Source organism: Symsagittifera roscoffensis, chromosome 3 (assembly GCF_963678635.1).
Source record: "Symsagittifera roscoffensis chromosome 3, txSymRosc1.1, whole genome shotgun sequence".
Taxonomy (NCBI): Eukaryota; Metazoa; Xenacoelomorpha; order Acoela; family Convolutidae; genus Symsagittifera; species Symsagittifera roscoffensis.
The window spans coordinates 60,722,723-60,741,263 of NC_087064.1; the positions used below are offsets into that span (position 1 = coordinate 60,722,723).

The 18,541-nt window shown below is 36.4% G+C and overlaps 1 protein-coding gene across 2 annotated transcripts; it reads left to right on the forward strand.

Annotated features, from left to right (window-relative positions):
• Positions 1-1,464: 1,464 nt before the first annotated feature.
• Positions 1,465-17,778, forward strand: LOC134841233 (zinc finger protein 236-like). Of its 2 annotated transcripts, none has more exons than XM_063857082.1 (8): positions 1,465-2,223; positions 2,314-2,483; positions 7,979-8,319; positions 8,750-9,148; positions 11,498-11,863; positions 13,132-15,721; positions 16,442-16,655; positions 16,993-17,778. In XM_063857082.1, the coding sequence occupies exons 1-8, from the start codon at positions 1,468-1,470 to the stop codon at positions 17,692-17,694; spliced, it is 5,538 nt and encodes a 1,845-aa protein (XP_063713152.1). In that variant the 5' UTR covers positions 1,465-1,467; the 3' UTR covers positions 17,695-17,778. The 2 variants fall into 2 exon arrangements, with proteins under 2 accessions (XP_063713152.1, XP_063713154.1); XM_063857084.1 differs by having other exon boundaries at positions 2,118-2,223; positions 2,303-2,483.
• Positions 17,779-18,541: the final 763 nt, after the last annotated feature.

Below are 18,541 nucleotides of genomic sequence, written 5' to 3' on the forward strand. Positions count from 1 at the left end.
ACAACAACAACGGAGTTGAGATCGGAAAGAGACAACGAGTTACAGAATAACAGAAGAACCCTCCGAGTTGCAACTATTGTGCTGCTACAATAGTTGCAAGGCCGTTGCGAGCAACGGTGAAGGGTGAAGGACAGCCTTCCGGATCAAGAGAGAAATCAGGATTAGTGAGCTTGATCCAGCGGATTCATCAATCCGGAAGGGTAAAGGGACTGAAACTTTTATCCTGTTGCATAAACTTTTAGCTTCCTGTCATGTCCTGACTTGAATTTAATTAATATCTAGATTCATTTTGATAAGGATGAGAAGCTAGGAGTTGGGGGAAAGGGTTGATCCATCTTCGATGGAGATGATGATTTTATCTACTGAACAAAAACAATAGTAATATGATAAATAGTAACAGCCCTGTTTTTAGGAGTGACCTCGTGATCTGGGGATACTGAGACCCAGCCATGAGCTCAACTAATTCTGCATGTAATCTAGTTAATTTGAGTGTTTGACCGAAGCCGAAAGCAGTAGCCGTTTTTGTCGACCCGATGTTAGCAAAGACCACCGAAAAGTACTGGCTTGGTAGAGACGGTGAAAAGCATGCAAAGCTCTGTTTAGACGTTAGCCAGTCGTCTTAAGACTTAGTTTTGTTTTCCGTCGATATGTATCTTCCGGGCGAATGTTACAGAAGTTTCACTTCCTTTAGTTTTTGCCACGTATGGAGCTGTAGGTGAAGAATGCGGCATTTTTATCTCTAACTTAGCTGCAAAAATTGCTCATAAGCGCCAAGAGAAGTATTCAGTACGTTAAATGCTGGTTGAGAACAAAGTTGTCAGTGATGCTTGTGAAATCTGTTTTCATGTGTGTAAGCGGGTCGAGAACTCCGTGGCAACCGAAGGAAACAGAAGAAGTGTAAGACATTGCTTTAGAATCCATGAATTCGCAAATAATCAGAAAAATTGATAGCGTTCCACTTCTACTTTTTATATTATCGCGTCAGTATCCAACGGTGCTACTTTTTCTTTTGAGAGTTTCTGTAAATTTTGATACTTTACAGTTTTAACTCCCATGGATCTTTGAATTTACGTATTTCTCGCTTTAAAAATATAACCAAGAAAAGTTGTTTCACTTACACTTGCTTAAGATTATTAATTATCATTTTGAAATTAAAGTGCTCATGTTTTAAGATTTACTCAAGAAACTTCAACGCAATTTTCAAACTCTAAAACAGGTAGTCCTCTCTTCACAGCGCATTATGTTGACAATTTCCTGTCATTTGGATGATGGGCACTCGGTTTCATTCGTTTTTCAATTTTCTGTAGCAGGTGCGCAGCAATAAACCCAACCTCACCCTGCTTGTGGTAATGGTATTAATAATATGTCGTTTATTTAAATTTTTCTATGCTAGATAGAGGCCGGTTATTTGTAGTCAAGCTCGTGCGAAGCCCGGGTGTACTTTTGAAGATCTTTATTATAGATAAAATGTCCAGTGAATCAGGTGGCGTTAAAGAAAACCGGAATCTACTCACACTTACTTCGTGGCGTCCTTTTGAGTCTTCTCTAATTTCCCGTAAAAGCAACAAAGTTTCTGCGGAGATTTTGCGTGATAATGAGCACCCATATTCGAAGAGTCTGAATTCTGTTACATTCAACTTGTACTCGAATGTGTCATCAAATGTCCATAACATCGAAGCACAAAATGCAACATGTGATCAAAACGAACCGGAATTTACTGAGCTGAGTATTTGCAACGAAGAAAACGTAATAGAATCCTGGCCGACAGCAGGTTTTGACGAATCTCAAATTAGAGAGATTCTTCAAAGTCTTGACAGTCAGCTTGCTCCATTTATAAACGATGAGGAGTTCTCAATAAATGTTTCTACTGTAGAAGAAAAAAGTAAGGATAAACAAGGACTTAAATCGAAATTATCACATAAAGCTAATCATTCCACAGGTGCTGAATTTGAGTCCGAGAATTCTGTTGAATCTTACAATTCATTTGAACCTTTACCTTATCCATGCTCTTTTTGTGGAGTGAAGCTCAAAAGTTTTGTCGAGTATTTCAAACATAGGAAGAACCATGTGAAAGAGAAGCCATTTAAATGTGGTCAAGGGAATTGCAAAGAGTCATTCAACTCTGAGGAAAACTTAGAGTTGCATGTTGCGGCTATACATCAGCTGGGAGAAAAATGTAATCAGGCAGGAGCTAAAGAAAGAAATGTCCCAAATTCGAACCAGGTAAGTACTATTATAGGCTTGAGAATTAAAAGTATTTATTTGAGTTGTAGCTAAAATGTAGACGCAACATATTCTGAAGATCTTTTGTAGGTGCTCAACTGTCCGAAGTGCGAGAAAAGTTTCAATCGTGTATCGAAGTTGAGATCACATATGGTAATTCACGCGAAGGAAGAAGACTTCAAATGTGACATATGCGACCTCAATTTTGAGTTCCTCGCCGAGTATGAGCAACACGAATACGATCATCTTCATGGGCAGAAGTTAGTGATTAACATTCATGAACTTTGTGAATGCTCTTATATAGGCCGAGATATATTTTTTTCAGGAAAAATCCAAAACTTGTTCAGGCTCAGCTCAAATTTGATTTTTTTGCGGTTTGAATTCTCATTTCTTTTATTTAAAGTTCACTTTCTTTTCTGTGTTGACAGGAAGGCAAACTCCAATATCGAACAGCCTAAGTGTAATTGTCACGAAAACGTGATAGGCTTTTTGTTTCCAAAATGGAGTTTAATTTTCAGATTTTGCAGCGGAATAAAACTTTTACCTTTCGTGTTAAATTGGTTTAATTTTATCAAAAAAATCTCAACCATAAATTGTACAAATTGTTTCAAAGAGCTTTAATGTCATCTATTTTCTTTGAAATTTGAACTTTTTCCAAAATGCAATCAGTTGCAATCTGTTTTATTTTGGGTTTTTTTTAATATTTTGCAATTGTCTGTTAGCTTTATTGATACTTTACGCAGCTATAAGAAAGAAAAGTAGCCGGTTTCTGCGCGATTTTCCCAAATTGCTTCGAATCTTTTAATAATTGCAAAAAGAAAAATGAATGCAAGAAAACTCGATTCTTTATCAGAATTTGTAAACCCTTCATTGAAATGAAGAAGAGAGGTAAGTGTAACTTAGACTACAAATAATTGTAATTGAAGTTCTAATATCTCCAAAACCTTTGTAAAAAGAAATTGGCAGTTCGTAATCTAATAGGCTCAATATGTTCGATCAGTTTTATTTGTCACAACCAACGCTTTGTTCCGACTTTCGAAGTATTTGCGCCGAGGTGAAGTTTTGTTCTCCAGACAACTTTTGACTTTTCAACTATAAATTTTGGACTGAAATTTTCATACAGTATACAAGATATTGATTGATACCCAGGGCTGAAAAGATCTTTGGCCTATGAGCGTTTTTAACTAGATTATGGTGGCTTTGTTTTCGGTCGTTTTGTACAGCCAATGCTAAGGACATTAGCACAAACTATTATATTACAAATAGCACTTTAGCTTCAATGTATCATGGATCTGTAGCGTAGAGGTAGGGAAGGAGACCCGTAACTAAATTAGAGGGTTCGAACCTGGGCAGGGTCGGATGTTTTTACAGAACTTTTTCGTATACTAGTTAAAATGCGTCAGCTCTATAAATTGACTCTTGTTAGTTGGTGAAATTCTTTTTTTCAAATTGACTGGTACTGCTAATGCATGATAATTAGCTTGCGTCACTAACAGTTATGTAGACTCATAATTGGCGTGCTTAACACTTGAGAAATTTTGTAGATTCAAAGTCTTACTCATTCAGTTTTTGCCAGTAGCGTTATCGGTCATATTTTTGCTTGTGTACACGTAGTGCAACTTCACCTCTGTGTTACCCTTGCGACAAGGAAAGGTTTTGGTTCCGGGTACCATACATCTTATTTAAAAAAATTTATACTTGAAAATGTATTTTTTCTTTCCCTTTTTTTACAAAAATCTATCTAATTCATTACATAGCAGGGTATATGTCGTTTATGTTTTTGGTTTTGTATTCATTAAATCTATCAGTTACTGAAGAAAAACGGAAGTACTAGTGTTTTTTCGGTCTCGTGACTTCGGCAGATTTTTTGTCTTTGTTTCGAATTAGTTTCGAATTTTTTTTCATCCTAATTCAAAATTGGTTTTGCACGTTTGACTTGATTTTTTGTCTACGAAGTTATTTGTCAAGTCTTGCACGAAATTCAAGAGTGCTTGATTCTGGCTGAATCTATTTGAAAACTTGAATTTTTGTGCTTTTTTTTTCTGTTTCGTTAATTGGTGTCTTTTTATTGTAAATATTTTTTGTTAATGTGAGTCAGATCTTTTATCAGTTTTTTCTAACTTCTGATTTTATTAATATTTTGCATTTCTATAATTTTGAAGAACTTACTGTAGTTCTTCTGAAAGGTAATTTTTGTGGCAATTGTTTGAAACCTTTGCATCCAAGCTTTTTGACATTTTATTTTTCAATTTTGTTCTTTTGTTTTGATTTTAGTTTAGCAGGAGTTGCCTGGTGCCTTTGGTTTTTCATCTGTTCCTCAAGGTCATTTAGTTTGTTTGATTGCAAGAATTGTGTTAATCTTTTCTAAGATTTCGAGATTTCTCTTATCGTTTCTATCTAGTAGTTAGGAGAGAGAGCTTGTGTGGCCCTTGTTCCTGTCAAGTTTCGGAATTTGATTGCTTACACATTTGAAAATAAAACAATTTTTCGGTTTTTTTTTTGCCTACGATTCCCTTAACAGAACGTAGTGTATTATTTTGAAGAATTTTTATTTTTCTAACCTAACTCGAAAATGGAAGAGCTCATTTGGTGGCATTTTTGGTATATTTCAATTTAATCTTATTTTTAGCTGATTTAAACATGAATAGTATAATGGCATATGTTGCTGCTTCATTTTTGTCTAGCGTTAGATTTTGTTTTGAAAAAAAGATGTATTATGAAAGTGTATAGGATTTGCTGTTTTTTGTTCTTTTTTGCGACGCTTTGGAACATTTTTGCAGAAATTTCAATTTTTTCTCGAAAACTACTACTGATTTTCAAAAAAAAAATGATAACAATAGAAAAACTGGCTGCTCTTTTATCTGCCTGCTTAGTTTGCTAGTCTCTTTTCATCGTTCTACGGTCTTCGAAAGTTTCTGTAGGGGGATTTTTACCTATTTGTTTTGAATTTTTTCAATTTGTCAAAAGTTAAATGCTCAAATCTGAGATAAAGGTTTCAGTCAAAATAAAAATTTACGGGGATTTCCCCTTCTCAAGCTTTTGTTCCCTTAATTTGGTAGAAGAAAGTTTTTGCCTCAAAAAAGCCCATTTTTCGACATTTTGGTTAATTTTTAAAGTTTTTTGAAAACTTTTTTTTCGAAAACTACTCTGCCAAATCTGAGATAAGGACTTCAAGTGCAAGAAAGACTAGTGACTTTATTTTTTAAATCAGCGGTTTATCCCCTATATAAGCAGAGAAACATTGGGGTTTAGCTTAAGTTAATTTTTTTGTAATTTTGAAAACTGCGAATTCCGTGTCAGTACAATATAATTAAAAATATTACATCAGGTAGATCCAGCGTTTACTTCAAAACGACCGTGGCGCAGATGTGAGTACATGAGACTCCTTACCAAGAGGTCGGATATTCAAATCCCGAATATTTTAATAGTTTTATTTTTTGGTCGAATTTTCGCTGCATAACATGGGCAATGTGATAAATGTAGCTGCTTTTTGGTGGCGAGTGTTAGTAAAATTACAAGTGGATGAAGAGCAGATGTAAGAACGTGGCACTCCTAGTCTCAATAAAAAAATTTTGAAGGTGTATTTTTAATCTTTTCCTGATTCCATTTTATTTGCCTGCTTGGCGTCTTTTTTGCATTTTCCTCGCATGTGTTTTCGAAACGCAGCTTCGCCTCTGTGTTAAATTTTGTGTCACAACTTTCATCAACAATTCCAAAGGGCAGTTGGATCTGTCAGTTCTTCTCCCTGATACGAGCAGTCTTCTCTATATTTTCGAATAAAAAAAGTTTTATTTCGAATCCACAATTTTGACGATTTTTAGCCGCATAACGCAATGAACGTAGCTTTATGACCTGTGCTTATGATTTTATCTAATTAAAATTTATTTTTTTTTGCTTTTTATTTGAAGATTCTTTCGTTCAGGTATGAATTAGTCAAATGAATTTTTTAATAAAAAAACAGTATGTGCAAGCCGATGGACCGTGGTTACTCGTGAAAAAGATTTTTGTGCTCCTAATGATAGACGGAGTTTTTTATCTAGCTAATAAATCCGTTTTTAGACCAGCGAGAGATCTATTTCATTAGGTTGGATTGCTTTTTCTGGCATGTTACTGCCTTAACTGCCTGTATTTCTTTGAACATACAAGCTGATATGCTCATTTTCTTGACAACTCGACTAAAACGACCTTTAAGATCATTGTAGGTAGGACTTTTTTTTCAAATTTATTTATTGAAGTTACTGTAAAAATATTGATTTTTCGGATATCGAATTTTCGTCTTAATTACTGTCGGCTGATTTTCCGTTTTTTTTTTCAATGCAATTTAATTTATGTGGTTCATTTTTCCAGCTGTTGCTTTCCAGTGCTTGTTTTTTTTGCTTCGCCTCTGAATGGTGCAGGTAATATTTATGTCATTTTTCAGAGAAAAAAACTTTTTAAAATGCTTTCAGTTTAACGAATTTTCGGTTTGTCTGCAAGTATTGATAGTTATTCAGTTTTGTATCCCCTAAGGTGTTTTATATCCCAAGGTGTTCAACAGTTTTAAAAAGAATAACAGAAAATGGTCAATTGGTTTTTTCAATTGATAAAAAAATGTTATTTCTGTTTTTTTTTTTTTCAATTGCTAGAGCAAGTCTTCTTGTTATTGGAAACTAGTCTTTTTTGATAAACAACTCTGTATAAGAAAGCTCCAAGGAATTTGTGCATAGTTATTTCCGCGTGCTCAAATAACTACTTTTTAGTCCAGTTTAGTAATTCTTGAAAAATTGTGTAGTTTTTTCGTATTTGTGGTTTTGGTTTTAATTTCTGTCAGCGCATTTCCAGCTTTTTAGCGGCTTACTTTCTAAAGCATGGGTTTTACTTTGATTTCAGCAGTTTTACTTTAATTGAAAGTTGCTCTGTAGTTTGTAAATAATTTTACCTCTGATTTTGAATAATTTTATGTGATGCTTTTGCCTGTTTGTATTTGGCTTAGTGAGCTTATATTGGCTAGTTTCAGGGGCGGATTTAGGGGGGGACGCCCCCCCTTCAGGGATTCGACCCCCTGCCGACCCAAAGGGTCCCCCTTCGAACTATTTTAAGATATCCAATTTTGGCTGACGGACCCTAAATTTTTTCTAAAGGCGCCTTTGGCCCCAATATACACTAATTTTAAGGGAGGAGCGCGCGCCAAAAGTACTTAGAAACGCCTTTTTTGACTGTTTTTTTTTCAAAATTTTGCCTGCGAAACGGAGTTTTTAGTGCTTTGGGAGAGCTCGAAAAACTAACTTGGTCGACCTTAAAAAAGGTCGACAAAATTTCGACATTTTTTTGAAAATCCGCCTCATTCCTCGAGAAAATCCTAGATCCGCCTCTGGCTAGTTTTGAAGAGAAAGCAAGTGTTCTTAATTTTCTCTGTTTCAGGAGAGATGGTCGTAAGAACTTAACAGCTCAATTTTTTTTCGAGAACAGTTTTCAAAACTTTACATCACTTAATTTTTTATAAGAACAATTTTGTTTCCGGCTTAACGGCGGGCGTCAACCCAATTTTTGTAGATGAAGTTTTTTTGGCCTGTTTCGATTAATTTTATCAAGTATTTTTCTAAAACAAATTCCCTTGCAACGTTATTGCTGTCTCGCAAGTGTTGCGAAGCTCCGAAAAAGTGTTTCTTTAAAAAAATTTCATTTCAATGCTATAATTAGTATAGATCGAACATTATGTGTCAAAATGACAGCAATCGGTGGTGATTGTTCTGTTTTAAACAAGCTGCGGTTTTAGATTGATCAAAGTGGAGCCCGGACTGAAGTTTCAGTGCAGACTGTGCGAAAAATTCTTCCTCAGTAAACCCTCTTTAGAGTACCATGTACGGTCAGGCAGGTGCAAACATCCTGCCATCAAAGATTATAAACCCAAATTCAGCCGGCGCAAAAGAGATCCAGATTTGCCGGAGGTACCACTGGAGCTCTCGGAGAATGAGTTGAGGCTTGGCAGAAAAAGAACGGGTGGTAATTTCCCTTGTGAAGTGTGCGGAAAAGTGTTCAACAGGGCAGACCATATGAGGCGGCACTTGGTTGTACATACGAAAGAGAAGATGTTCACTTGTAAAACTTGCGGCAAAAGTAAGAGTATATTTCATTTATTATTATTGCGGAAGTGTTCTGTAGCAGACGAAAATCCAATTAAAATAGTACGTACTAAGAAAATTTCGCCGAATATTTAGAAATTTGTTAGTGCCTTGTACACATTGAAAACCTGAAATTTTAAAGCGTCTCGAATTGACAGTGCATAAAGACAGTGGCTTTTCCTTCCCCCTCACTGTAATATTTTACTGCAAAAATTTTCGTTTACATTGTCGGATTGTGATGAAAAATGGGATGCTGACTACAAATGGGCAATTTTGATCATGTTTGGTCTTCATACAATACCTTGTTAAGACACTCGTTCGTTACACCATAAAATATGTGCAGAGTTTATCAAAGGAAAAAAGCCCTAAAATGTTTGAAATGTCTTGAATTCTTGATGGCTTCAGTAGCAGCATATTTTTTTCAGACTTCACCCAGAAGAGCAGTCTCAGCACTCATGAGAAAATCCACATCGCGAGCACTGGCCAATCAGCGAAAGGCAGCAATGTCAATATCGACGACGTCATGATCACTTGCAAATTATGTGACCGGAAGTTTATTCAGAAGACGAACTACAACAACCACCTCAAAAACTGTCATCGAGAAATATTCGGAGAGGATGATTCGGAATCTTTATCATGCTATTTTTGCAAATGTACATTTAACACAAAACTAGGTTTGTCGGCCCATATAACCAGACATCATCCTGAACATGCACGTGTGAAAAACAGGATCCCATTTGTCTATGATCCCATAAAGGAGAATGGAACTGTCAGCATCAAGGGCGACAGTTACAGAGCTATGCCGCTGAAGCAAGCTGCGGCTGGTGAGTGCTGATTTTACCTTAGAACAGAGTTTCTCGGTTTCACTTAGGTTGATTAGTTTTGAAGGATGTAGAGGAGGCAATATTTGTTTTTTTTTCCGGGATGCTTCGTCTTTTTTTTTGGTTGATTTGAACTTCAAATTCATTCGATGAAAGTAAGAAAATTGCGTTTTCTAATTAAGCAAGCGAAATAGAGCAAAACAAAAGCGTGAACAATTTTTAGTTTCGAAAGTGGATTTTGTTTTTTAGATTTCTTAGCGGAATAAAAATTTACTTATTGATCCCGTCTTCTCAAATTAGGATACTTTTATCAAAAAAAATCGCCAATCATAATTTCTTTTTTGAAGTTTAAATAGCTATTCAGCCATATTTTTCGAAGGTCTTAATATAAAAAACGGGTCATTCAGTTTTTCTGATTTTCTTGCGTTCATTGACGCGCCTATCGCCAGGTCACTGGGAAAAAGTTTTGTTAATCAGACAGTTTATAACTTATCTGGGCGCCGTGTGTTCATCACCTTTGTTGTTATAGTGGTTATCACGCGTTCATTGATTATTTTCCAACTGTCTATGGGCTATGTTTTAATTGATTGTTACGCTTGCTAAAATATCTGCTTTTTAATTTTTTACGCTTGCGATAAGCAAGCGTTATCAAACTGGAATGTAGACTTTTTTCCAGGTTAGCAACTTGTTTAACAGAATCATTTGAATCACTTGTATCTTGGTTCATAATAAATTCAAACTTATTTGCGTTTCCAGCCACTTTAGCCTGGAGGTAACGATTATGCCTTGGACGGCAAAGGTCCTGGGTTCGAATCTGAGTAGGAAATATTCGGTTTCAAATGAAATTGTCGGCCAATTATTTGTCTGGTTATTTGTTGTCGGCATAGTTGTCATTATCTTGGAAGCGTTTTTTTTTGCTGCGCGCATTTTTCTTTAATGTTGCTTTTAGTGTTTGAACTACTCCTACAATATGTAATTTTAGTTACCTTGACTTATTTGTTTTTTTTTGTTGTTTCGCTAACAAAAAAATTATCGGCACGAATTAATTCGGCCTATTTTTCATCGGCCTAATGACCTATTTGTGGGTAGTTTCAAGGCAAACATAATTTTAACACTTCCCGCCGCTCTTTTCAAATTAATTTTTGTTAACCAATCGGTTTGTTGACAGTTATTTTTTCGTTTTGAAAAATGTTTTCACATTTTCCAATTTTTTTTGTTTTTCTCACACATTTCTACTGAGTTTCATAAATAAGGTAGCAATTAAAAGACCGCCCATTACCTTGTGTGCTTGGATACTCCCCTAGAGTCTTTTTCTTCTTGACCCTTCTGTTTAGCGCCTTCGAAAAAATGTGGGGGATTATTTGATCCATATTTTTGATTTTTTTTTTCGTTTTCTCGATAACTACCTCTCAAATCGTGAGTTTTTGGTTTAAATGATTAGAACTTTTTAGAAAAGCTCCCCTGCATAAGCAGCCACTCACAAAGTTGATTTTACACAGAAAGTTATCGCCCTCGGAAAAGCCAAATTTTTGTTTTTTTGATCGTTTTTGAAACTTTTTAAATTGTCTCGAAAACTTCCCTGCCATATCTGAGATTTTGGGTTTAAGTCAAGGAAGGGTTATCGGAAGCCCATTTGTTTATGCGACCACGGCCCAATTTTACTGACACCAAAATTCATGACCCTCGTGAATTTGATTTTTTGACCGTATTTTTGGTTGTTTTGGTTGTTTTTTTTTGTAATCGAAAACTGCCCTCCCAAATCTGACATTATGGGTTCAATCGAAATTATAGGTTGCTTAATTTTCTTCTGCATGAGCGCCTCCGCTCTGTTTTTTACACAAAAAACATTGGTTTTGGAATAACATTTTTTAAATGTTGAACTTTTTTGGACTTTCCGTTTTGTTGACCGTTTTTTTTGGATTTTTCTCGCTAGCTATTCTGCCAAATCTGATATCATAGGTTTAATCGAAACAATATGTTTTTGAAAGCCTACTTTTATAATTGGCCATGCCCGGTTTGTTTAAGAAAAAAAGATGGCCTTCAAACAAGTCAAAGTGAAGAAACTTACATAGTTTTTTGGAAACTTTGTGACTTGACGCGAAAACTACCGTATCAATTCTCCGGTTGCGTTCAATCGAGAAACTCGATTTTGAGAATTTTCTAGTTTTTGAACATGTAATTTTTTTCGACATGTTCAAAAACTTTCTTTATGTTTGTATTGTATCGCAAAGATCCGCTTCGCCTTTGTGTCAATGCTTTCATTTCAGTGAATCAACTGAAGTTTGGTTTCGGTTCTTTAGCTCAGTAACACTAAAAAAATTCCATTTGAAATGTTTGATTTTTTCGGTTTAGTGTCGCAAACAACAAATAGCTTCCGAAAACAGATGTTTGGTCCGACCGTGTTCAACTCGGGAAAATTCTCCATTTCACCTGAATTGTTTTCTCAGTCAAATGGCCGAAGTGTCTACGTTATGGACTCATACAAGGCTGATGATGAACCAAAAAGAGTGAAGCCATTCAACAAAACGAAATCTGCTTCAAAGACCGAACAGGCAATTGAAATGGAAGAAGTTGCAATACCTACAAGGAGAAGACACGACGCGAATGACAGTTTGGCTAATTTAGACATTCATCTAAGAAGACTGGGACCTGAAGGAAAATTTGAAGCCAGCGTTTGTCATTTCTGTGGCAAAGAGTTCACTAGAGCGTGTGATTTAGGTAAGTAAAGATCACTAGAAGCTGTTGTTTTTTGTGTTGTATTGCATAATTTACGATGAATCGTAATCTATTATATATTTAAATGCGGGCTTCACTATCTCGCTATGCTTAAGCTGTCTCAACGTATTATTTTTCCATGTTTAACAAAAGAATTTTTTCACGTTTAAGATATATCGTATTTTGCAATAAATACGTTTTTTTTAATTTTCCGATTGATTCAGTGTTTATTTCATCAACCCAATTGAAATTCGCAACCCAATTGTAGGATATTGCCAGAGTTTTCCCAGGTTTTGCGATTCTAGCCTCCATATATGAATAACCAAATCCTTTTAGTTTACGAGATAGGCAATTTTCGAGATTTTTCAAAAATTTCTAGAAAATTTAATCTATCAAATGCGGGCTTCACTATCTCGCCATGTTTAAGCTTTTTCAACGTATTATTTCTCCGTGTTTAACAAAAGAATTTTTTCACGTTTAAGATGTATCGTATATTGCAATGGTTAAGGTTTTTTTTCGATTTTACAGTTTAAATTCAGTGTTTATTTCATCAAGTTTGAATTTAGCAACCCAATAGTGGGATATTGTCAGAATTTTCCCAGGTTTTGCGATTCTGGCCTCCACATATGAATAAACAAATCATTTTATTTTACGAGATAGGCAATTTTCGAGATTTTTCAAAAATTTCTAGAAAATTCAATTTAGAAAAATTTCTCAATTTGTGAAGTTCTCACTTTGTACTTGGGTGCTGTCAAAGTTCTCTCAGGGGTTGCGAATCTTGCCTCTGATTATGGCTGCTCAAATCCTTGTAGTTTTTTTTTCAAATTTTTTCAGAAAACTTAGATATAAATAATTTCACATTACTTGAAATTACCATCTCTGTAGTGAGACTTTGTCAGGGCACTCTAAGGAGTTGCAAATCTTGCGTCCAAATGCGACTGCTCAATTGCTTTCAGTTTCCCAGATGTGACGTTTTTAGTTCATTTCAAATTTTTTGAAGAACTTATATTAAACTTCATAAAATTTTATGGTTCTTCAAAATTTGTATAAAAAACTTGAATGAAAAACTTTGCAAAATTTGTAATTACGAATTCTGTGATTGGGTGTTGTCAGAGTACAATCAAAGAATAGTTTTTTGAGTTGTTGAAACTTCGAAGCACCGGAGGTGCGTTACACGCTAGTTTTTAATTTACTTGTTACTATGAAATTTTATAGTGTTGTGTTGAAATGAACCAATAGCCCTAATGTTGATAAATGATTTGCTGTTTCAGTGAGGCATATTCGCAAACATACAAAAGAGAAGCCTTTCTCATGTCCCGAATGCAACAAGAATTTCACAAATCGGTTCAACAGAGACCAACATTTAATCAAGCACGACCAAAACTTCGTGGAAAAGCTTCTTTCCAAATGCGAGTTCTGCGGTAAAATTTTAGCGAACTCTCAGACGTTGAGTGCTCATATGAGAACGGTTCATTCTGGATTGAAACCATACCAATGTGAATTTTGCAAGAAACATTTTCCAACCAAAGGCCAAATGGAAAGTCATAAGAAGATGCATGAAAAGAAATTTACAACGCTCGAATCCAAAACTTCAAATAATGAAAACGAAAAAAATAATGACGAAGCAAGTTCCTTAAATGTAGAGTTGAAAGAACCCTTATTGATCACTAGTGCTGGAGTTTTTAAAACATTATCAGCTAAGAGCGATCACGAGTTTAACCAATTCGAAAAATCCAAGAGTGGATACAATTTCCAGTGCACAAAATGTGACCGTAAATTCAGAAGAAACGTAGATTGTCAAAGACATATCGCGTCTCATAATGATACTAATTTGAAGCCATTTAAATGCACTCTTTGTCATGATAGATTTAAAACTAATGTTACTTTGAAGCACCATCTTTTGAAGCATTTCAGAAATGATAAAAAATTCAGCTGCGATGAATGTACGAAGAAATATTCAGTGAAGGCCAATTTGAAATGGCATAAGGCGGTCGCGCATAGCATTACAAAACCGTTCATGTGCCCATATTGCGGGAAAAGTTTCAAGCTTATGTCCTTGTGCAAAACCCATATCAAAACCCACAGGAAGGCTTTGCAACAAAACAATGAGGTTAAGAAAGTTCCGATCGCAGAAATTGATAAATCGATAATTCCAGAGCCCGTAGAGGATGCTATTGCTGTCGGAGACGCAGACTCGTCGCTTAAAATCATTCCGAAACCGACCAGCAAAAAATATGGAAGTGAGGTTGAGATTTTGGATGCCGGAGAATTTTTGAAGGAGAGAAGCAAGACACGTCGGAAGAGTCCGCTGATTTCCGAGATTCCAGCCAATTCAGAGGCAGGCATTACTGTTTGGCTGAAAAGTGCAGCTGAGATTGGGTCAGAAACAGGGCCGATTCAGGTGAAATTAAGGACAGAAAGTTCCGACAAGACTCCAGGATTTGTTAACACCTCGGAAGAGGCATGCAGTTCAAGGAGCGACTATAACGTCAGTAGTGATGATGGAGTAACGGATACAATTTTTGGCGGATCTTCATTTAATCGAAGTGATCTGAAGTCATCAAGCGCGTTTCACAAGGCACGTATCGAAAAGAGTCCAACATTGCAACAATCTGTGCATGTGCAAAATGTCCTCAATAACAGCTCGTTAGAACCAAGTGAGAATGAAGCAATAGGTGTCGGATTTCATTTTTGTGAAGATAAGGAAGTATCTAAAGACGGCACAGTTAGGGCTCCTAATATTCTAAAACGAAGAAATAAAAACTCGCCGAAAAAGCGTCAATCAAAACCTATTGATTTAAGTAGCAGGCTGATTCTTGCAGAAGCACCTGTGATAAAAGATAATTCAGTTATCCCGATGGAAGATCAAGGTGCTAATGGTGGAAATCAGCCGTCAATCGTTAACGTCGATCAAAATGATTCTAATACTGATCAGCTTGACATCTCCTCGGAGTTTCCAAACCGAACCAAACGACCGAATCAGATTTCAAGTGCAATGTTTTCTCCAATAAAAGGGACGAAGGTATCTGGAGATACAGCTGCAGGCATGGCAGAAGTTAGTGCTTTCAAAGATGTACCCGAAAATAGAGATGATTTTTCTGCTAAATTTGCATGTCCAAAATGTTCTAAAAGTTATCCAACTGCTTTGCAGCTGAAAGCACATCGTATCATTACTCACGGGTCTTCAGATGTTGTCGATCTGACTGTTAAAAAAGAGATCTCGACTGACAAAATGAAAAGTTGTCAACCAGAAGAAAGTATCTTGGCTTTGAGGAACGATAAAACATGGACTATGGAAGATAGAAACAGTCGGAAATTTATCAAAAGAGATATCTCCAGTTATGAACAAATTAGAACCAGTCTGAAAAACTTCAAAACCAAGTGCTCAGTTTGTCTCGTATCATTTACAAATTTCGCCAGACTGCAGGCTCATTTCCAGTCGTACCACGTGGTCAAACCGCAGTGTTTAAGCGGAAGTCTGAACGTCTCTGGACCTCCGCCTAAATTCTCAGACCCGGAGTTTATCCGAATCAGTCGCCGAGATGCAAGTGATATAAAGCATAAAATGTCGCAGACAGCCAAAGAAGACAGATTGAATGTAACAGTATCTGAAAAGATACTGTTGAGGTCAATTGATGATATTGATCGTGAGATGCGAAAAGATATTTCTTCTGGTAATTATGACCAGCAGATAAGGATGAAAAATAATAAGTCGAATCAGTGTCAAGATTGTCCGAAGGCGTTTTCGTCTGTGTCTGCATTGACTCAGCATAGAAGATCCCATACTGATGAGAGACCTTTCGTGTGTGCAATTTGTGACAAGGGATACAAGACTAAAAGCTCATACACATACCATGTCACGTAAGTTGTAGTTTGCGCAGTTTTTCACTACTTTTAGGAATTTTTTCACTGAAGGGCTTTACTTACAACACATGTGAAAAAAAGGAGCTTTGGCGAGCGAACCCACGTTAAACCAGGGGCGGATTTTGGGGGAGGGCGGATGCCCCCCCCCCCCCCTCCTCAGTGATTCGACCCCCTGCCGACCCAAAGGATCCCCCCTTTAGTACTTCTTAAAAAATCCATTTTTGGCAGACCGACCCTACAATTTCTCTACAGGCGCCTTTGGCGCCAATATATATTAATTTTGAGGAGCGCGCGCCAAAAAAAAACAGCTTTTTTGACCTGTTTTTTCTAAAATTTTCCTGCGGCGCAGAAAATTTGGCCAAAACAGCGTCTTTTCAGTGCTTTCATTAGGAAAGCTCGGAAAATCAATTTGGTCGACCTAAAAAAAAGGTCGTCAAAATTTTCGAAAATTTTTTGAAAGTCCGCCCCCTCTAGAAAATCCTAGATCAGCCTCTGCTTTAAACTGTTGTATACATTAAAATCAAAAGCAGTGTTAGAAAAAAGGTCGTTTTTCAGATAAAATTAGTAGCAAAAAGAGAATCTGTGGATTCCTAAATGAGTCCAAATTTAATTGTAATTGTGAAAATAAATTCTGATAGAAACTGTTTTCAAACCCCACGGGCGTGATTTTCGACATTGAAAAATTCTTCTTATTACTTAAACATGGACATGTTCCAGTGGCCACTTCCGCACTCGTAAACTGTACAAATGTCATCTGTGCAAGCGTCAGTTCGTCACAGCCTCCTCTCTCAGTCTGCACATGAGACTGCACAGTGGAGCAGCCCCTCTGCAGTGTCGATTCTGCACCAAACGATTCCCATCTTCATACTCCAGGCAGTACCACATGGACCAGGTGCACTTCACGTCACGCATGCACGCCCGCAGACAGAAGGTATTACTCATGCTGTTGTTAAAACTAACGTACTATCAAGTTTATTTTATTGAAGGATTTCGAGAGTTTTAACGATATTTTACAAAGAATATTAAAATTTCAGACAACTTTGAAATGCGAATTGAGCGACTCATGGAGATTTTGAATGAAAGTGTTCTGAAATAGATCATTTGCAACTCTCGATAAGTCATCAATTTGATGTTTTCAATTACAAGCTGTAACTCAGTTCCAAATTGAAGAGATCTTTATGGCGCTCAGTTTGAAGTATTGCTTTTTTCTATTTCTAAATAGCGTTTAAAAGAAATAAGGCTAGACTGGAAGAGTGTTTTTTTTTCAGCAAGCGGAGCTCCGAAAGAAGTATAAAAGAAAACAAGCAGATCCCAAAAAGAAAGACACTGTAAGTGACATCCAAAGAAGTGCTTCGGAAAGTGAAAAACCGGTGTTGCTACAGGAACCAAATCTTGGCACGCAACCTGTAGGTGAAGAAACTCAAGCTTACCCACAAATCGTTGATCAACCTCAATCAGAAATACTAACAGTTGCTACTAGTACATCAATTCAAACGGGAGTTTACGAAACAACAGCAGCATCAAACAGTATTTCAGACTTCCCTGTAGAATCTCAATTCATTAGCTATACCAGTGAAAACACATTTGAGAGTAACAATATGAATGTGCAATATATTGCGATTCCCTTTGACGATTTGAGCTTTCCAGTTGATTCGATAATGGATGAAAGTGGAAGTTATAATTGGCTAACCATTCCGTCGGCTAATTGCGACACTCAACTTGAGCATCAAAACATTTTCTATGATGATACGGGTGGATCCATTGGGTTCATACAGCCGAACGTACAGATACAAGATCAGAATCTTCAAATCGCATCCTCACATAGTGACAGATTCGTGTATGCTGATAGTAACACTGGCAATGAGTTCTTCCCGGTTAATCTACCGCTATCACAAAGGTTTTTCAGCACAGAAGATAATTTTGCTTATGTAGAAAACAGCAATTTGGGGCCAAGGCCTGATCAGTTCTGAGTTTTGAGAAACTTGGTAAAAACTGTTGAACTTAAAAAGGTAGATCTAATGAACCTGATGAAAGATAATTTATAATAATTCTTACTTCTATGTTGTAATTACATTGATGTTCAAAATCTTTGCATATGTTGATCTAGAATGAAGTTCAGTTTAACATAATTTTCGAAGTAATCGAACATGCTTCTGAAATCGCGAGTTTCACTAATTCGCTAATTTTGATACAGCTAGATCAGGGGCGGATTTAGGGTGAGGGGTGAATGCCCATCTTCAGAGACTCGACCGCCTCACCAACCAAAGGGTCCACCTTTTGTATTATTTTGTCATCATTTTTAGCCGATAAACCATAATTTTCTTCTAACGGGCACTTTGGCGCCAATATATACTAAATTTTAAAAAGAGCGCGCGCCAAAAAAATGCAATTTTTGGTCAAAATTTTCCAATAGTGCCCAAAACGGCATTTTTCTTCTTTCAAACTTTTGTCTGCGGTGCAGAAGGTTTTCTTCAAAATACGGTTGTTATAGCGTTATGGGAGAAAAGCAAGTTGGTCTACCTTAAAGATATATGTTTTTTTTTTGTAAATCTGCCCCCCCCCCCCCCCCCCCTCGAAAAAATCCTAGACCCGCCTCTGAGCTAGATCATTAAATGGATCATATAAACTTTCTAAGATACAGATGACCGATGAAAGGAAGTATATGGGCAAAAAATTGTTGTAAAACGTCTTTACGGCTGAACTGCATCATGTTTCATTATTGAATAAACCGAAGGCGTCTGAGTTAGAGAAAATGTTATGTTCCCATACACTTTACTACCATAAAAACAGCCTGTAACCTCATACTTGAGTCTTCGG

Excerpts from the sequence above, each read along its gene's own strand:
- LOC134841233 (XM_063857082.1), top strand. The coding sequence starts at position 1,468 with ATGTCCAGTGAATCAGGTGGCGTTAAAGAAAACCGGAATCTACTCACA. Across the intron at positions 2,484-7,978 it reads GATCATCTTCATGGGCAGAA|ATTGATCAAAGTGGAGCCCG; the intron begins GTTAGTGATTAA and ends CTGCGGTTTTAG. Across the intron at positions 16,656-16,992 it reads TGCACGCCCGCAGACAGAAG|CAAGCGGAGCTCCGAAAGAA; the intron begins GTATTACTCATG and ends TTTTTTTTTCAG.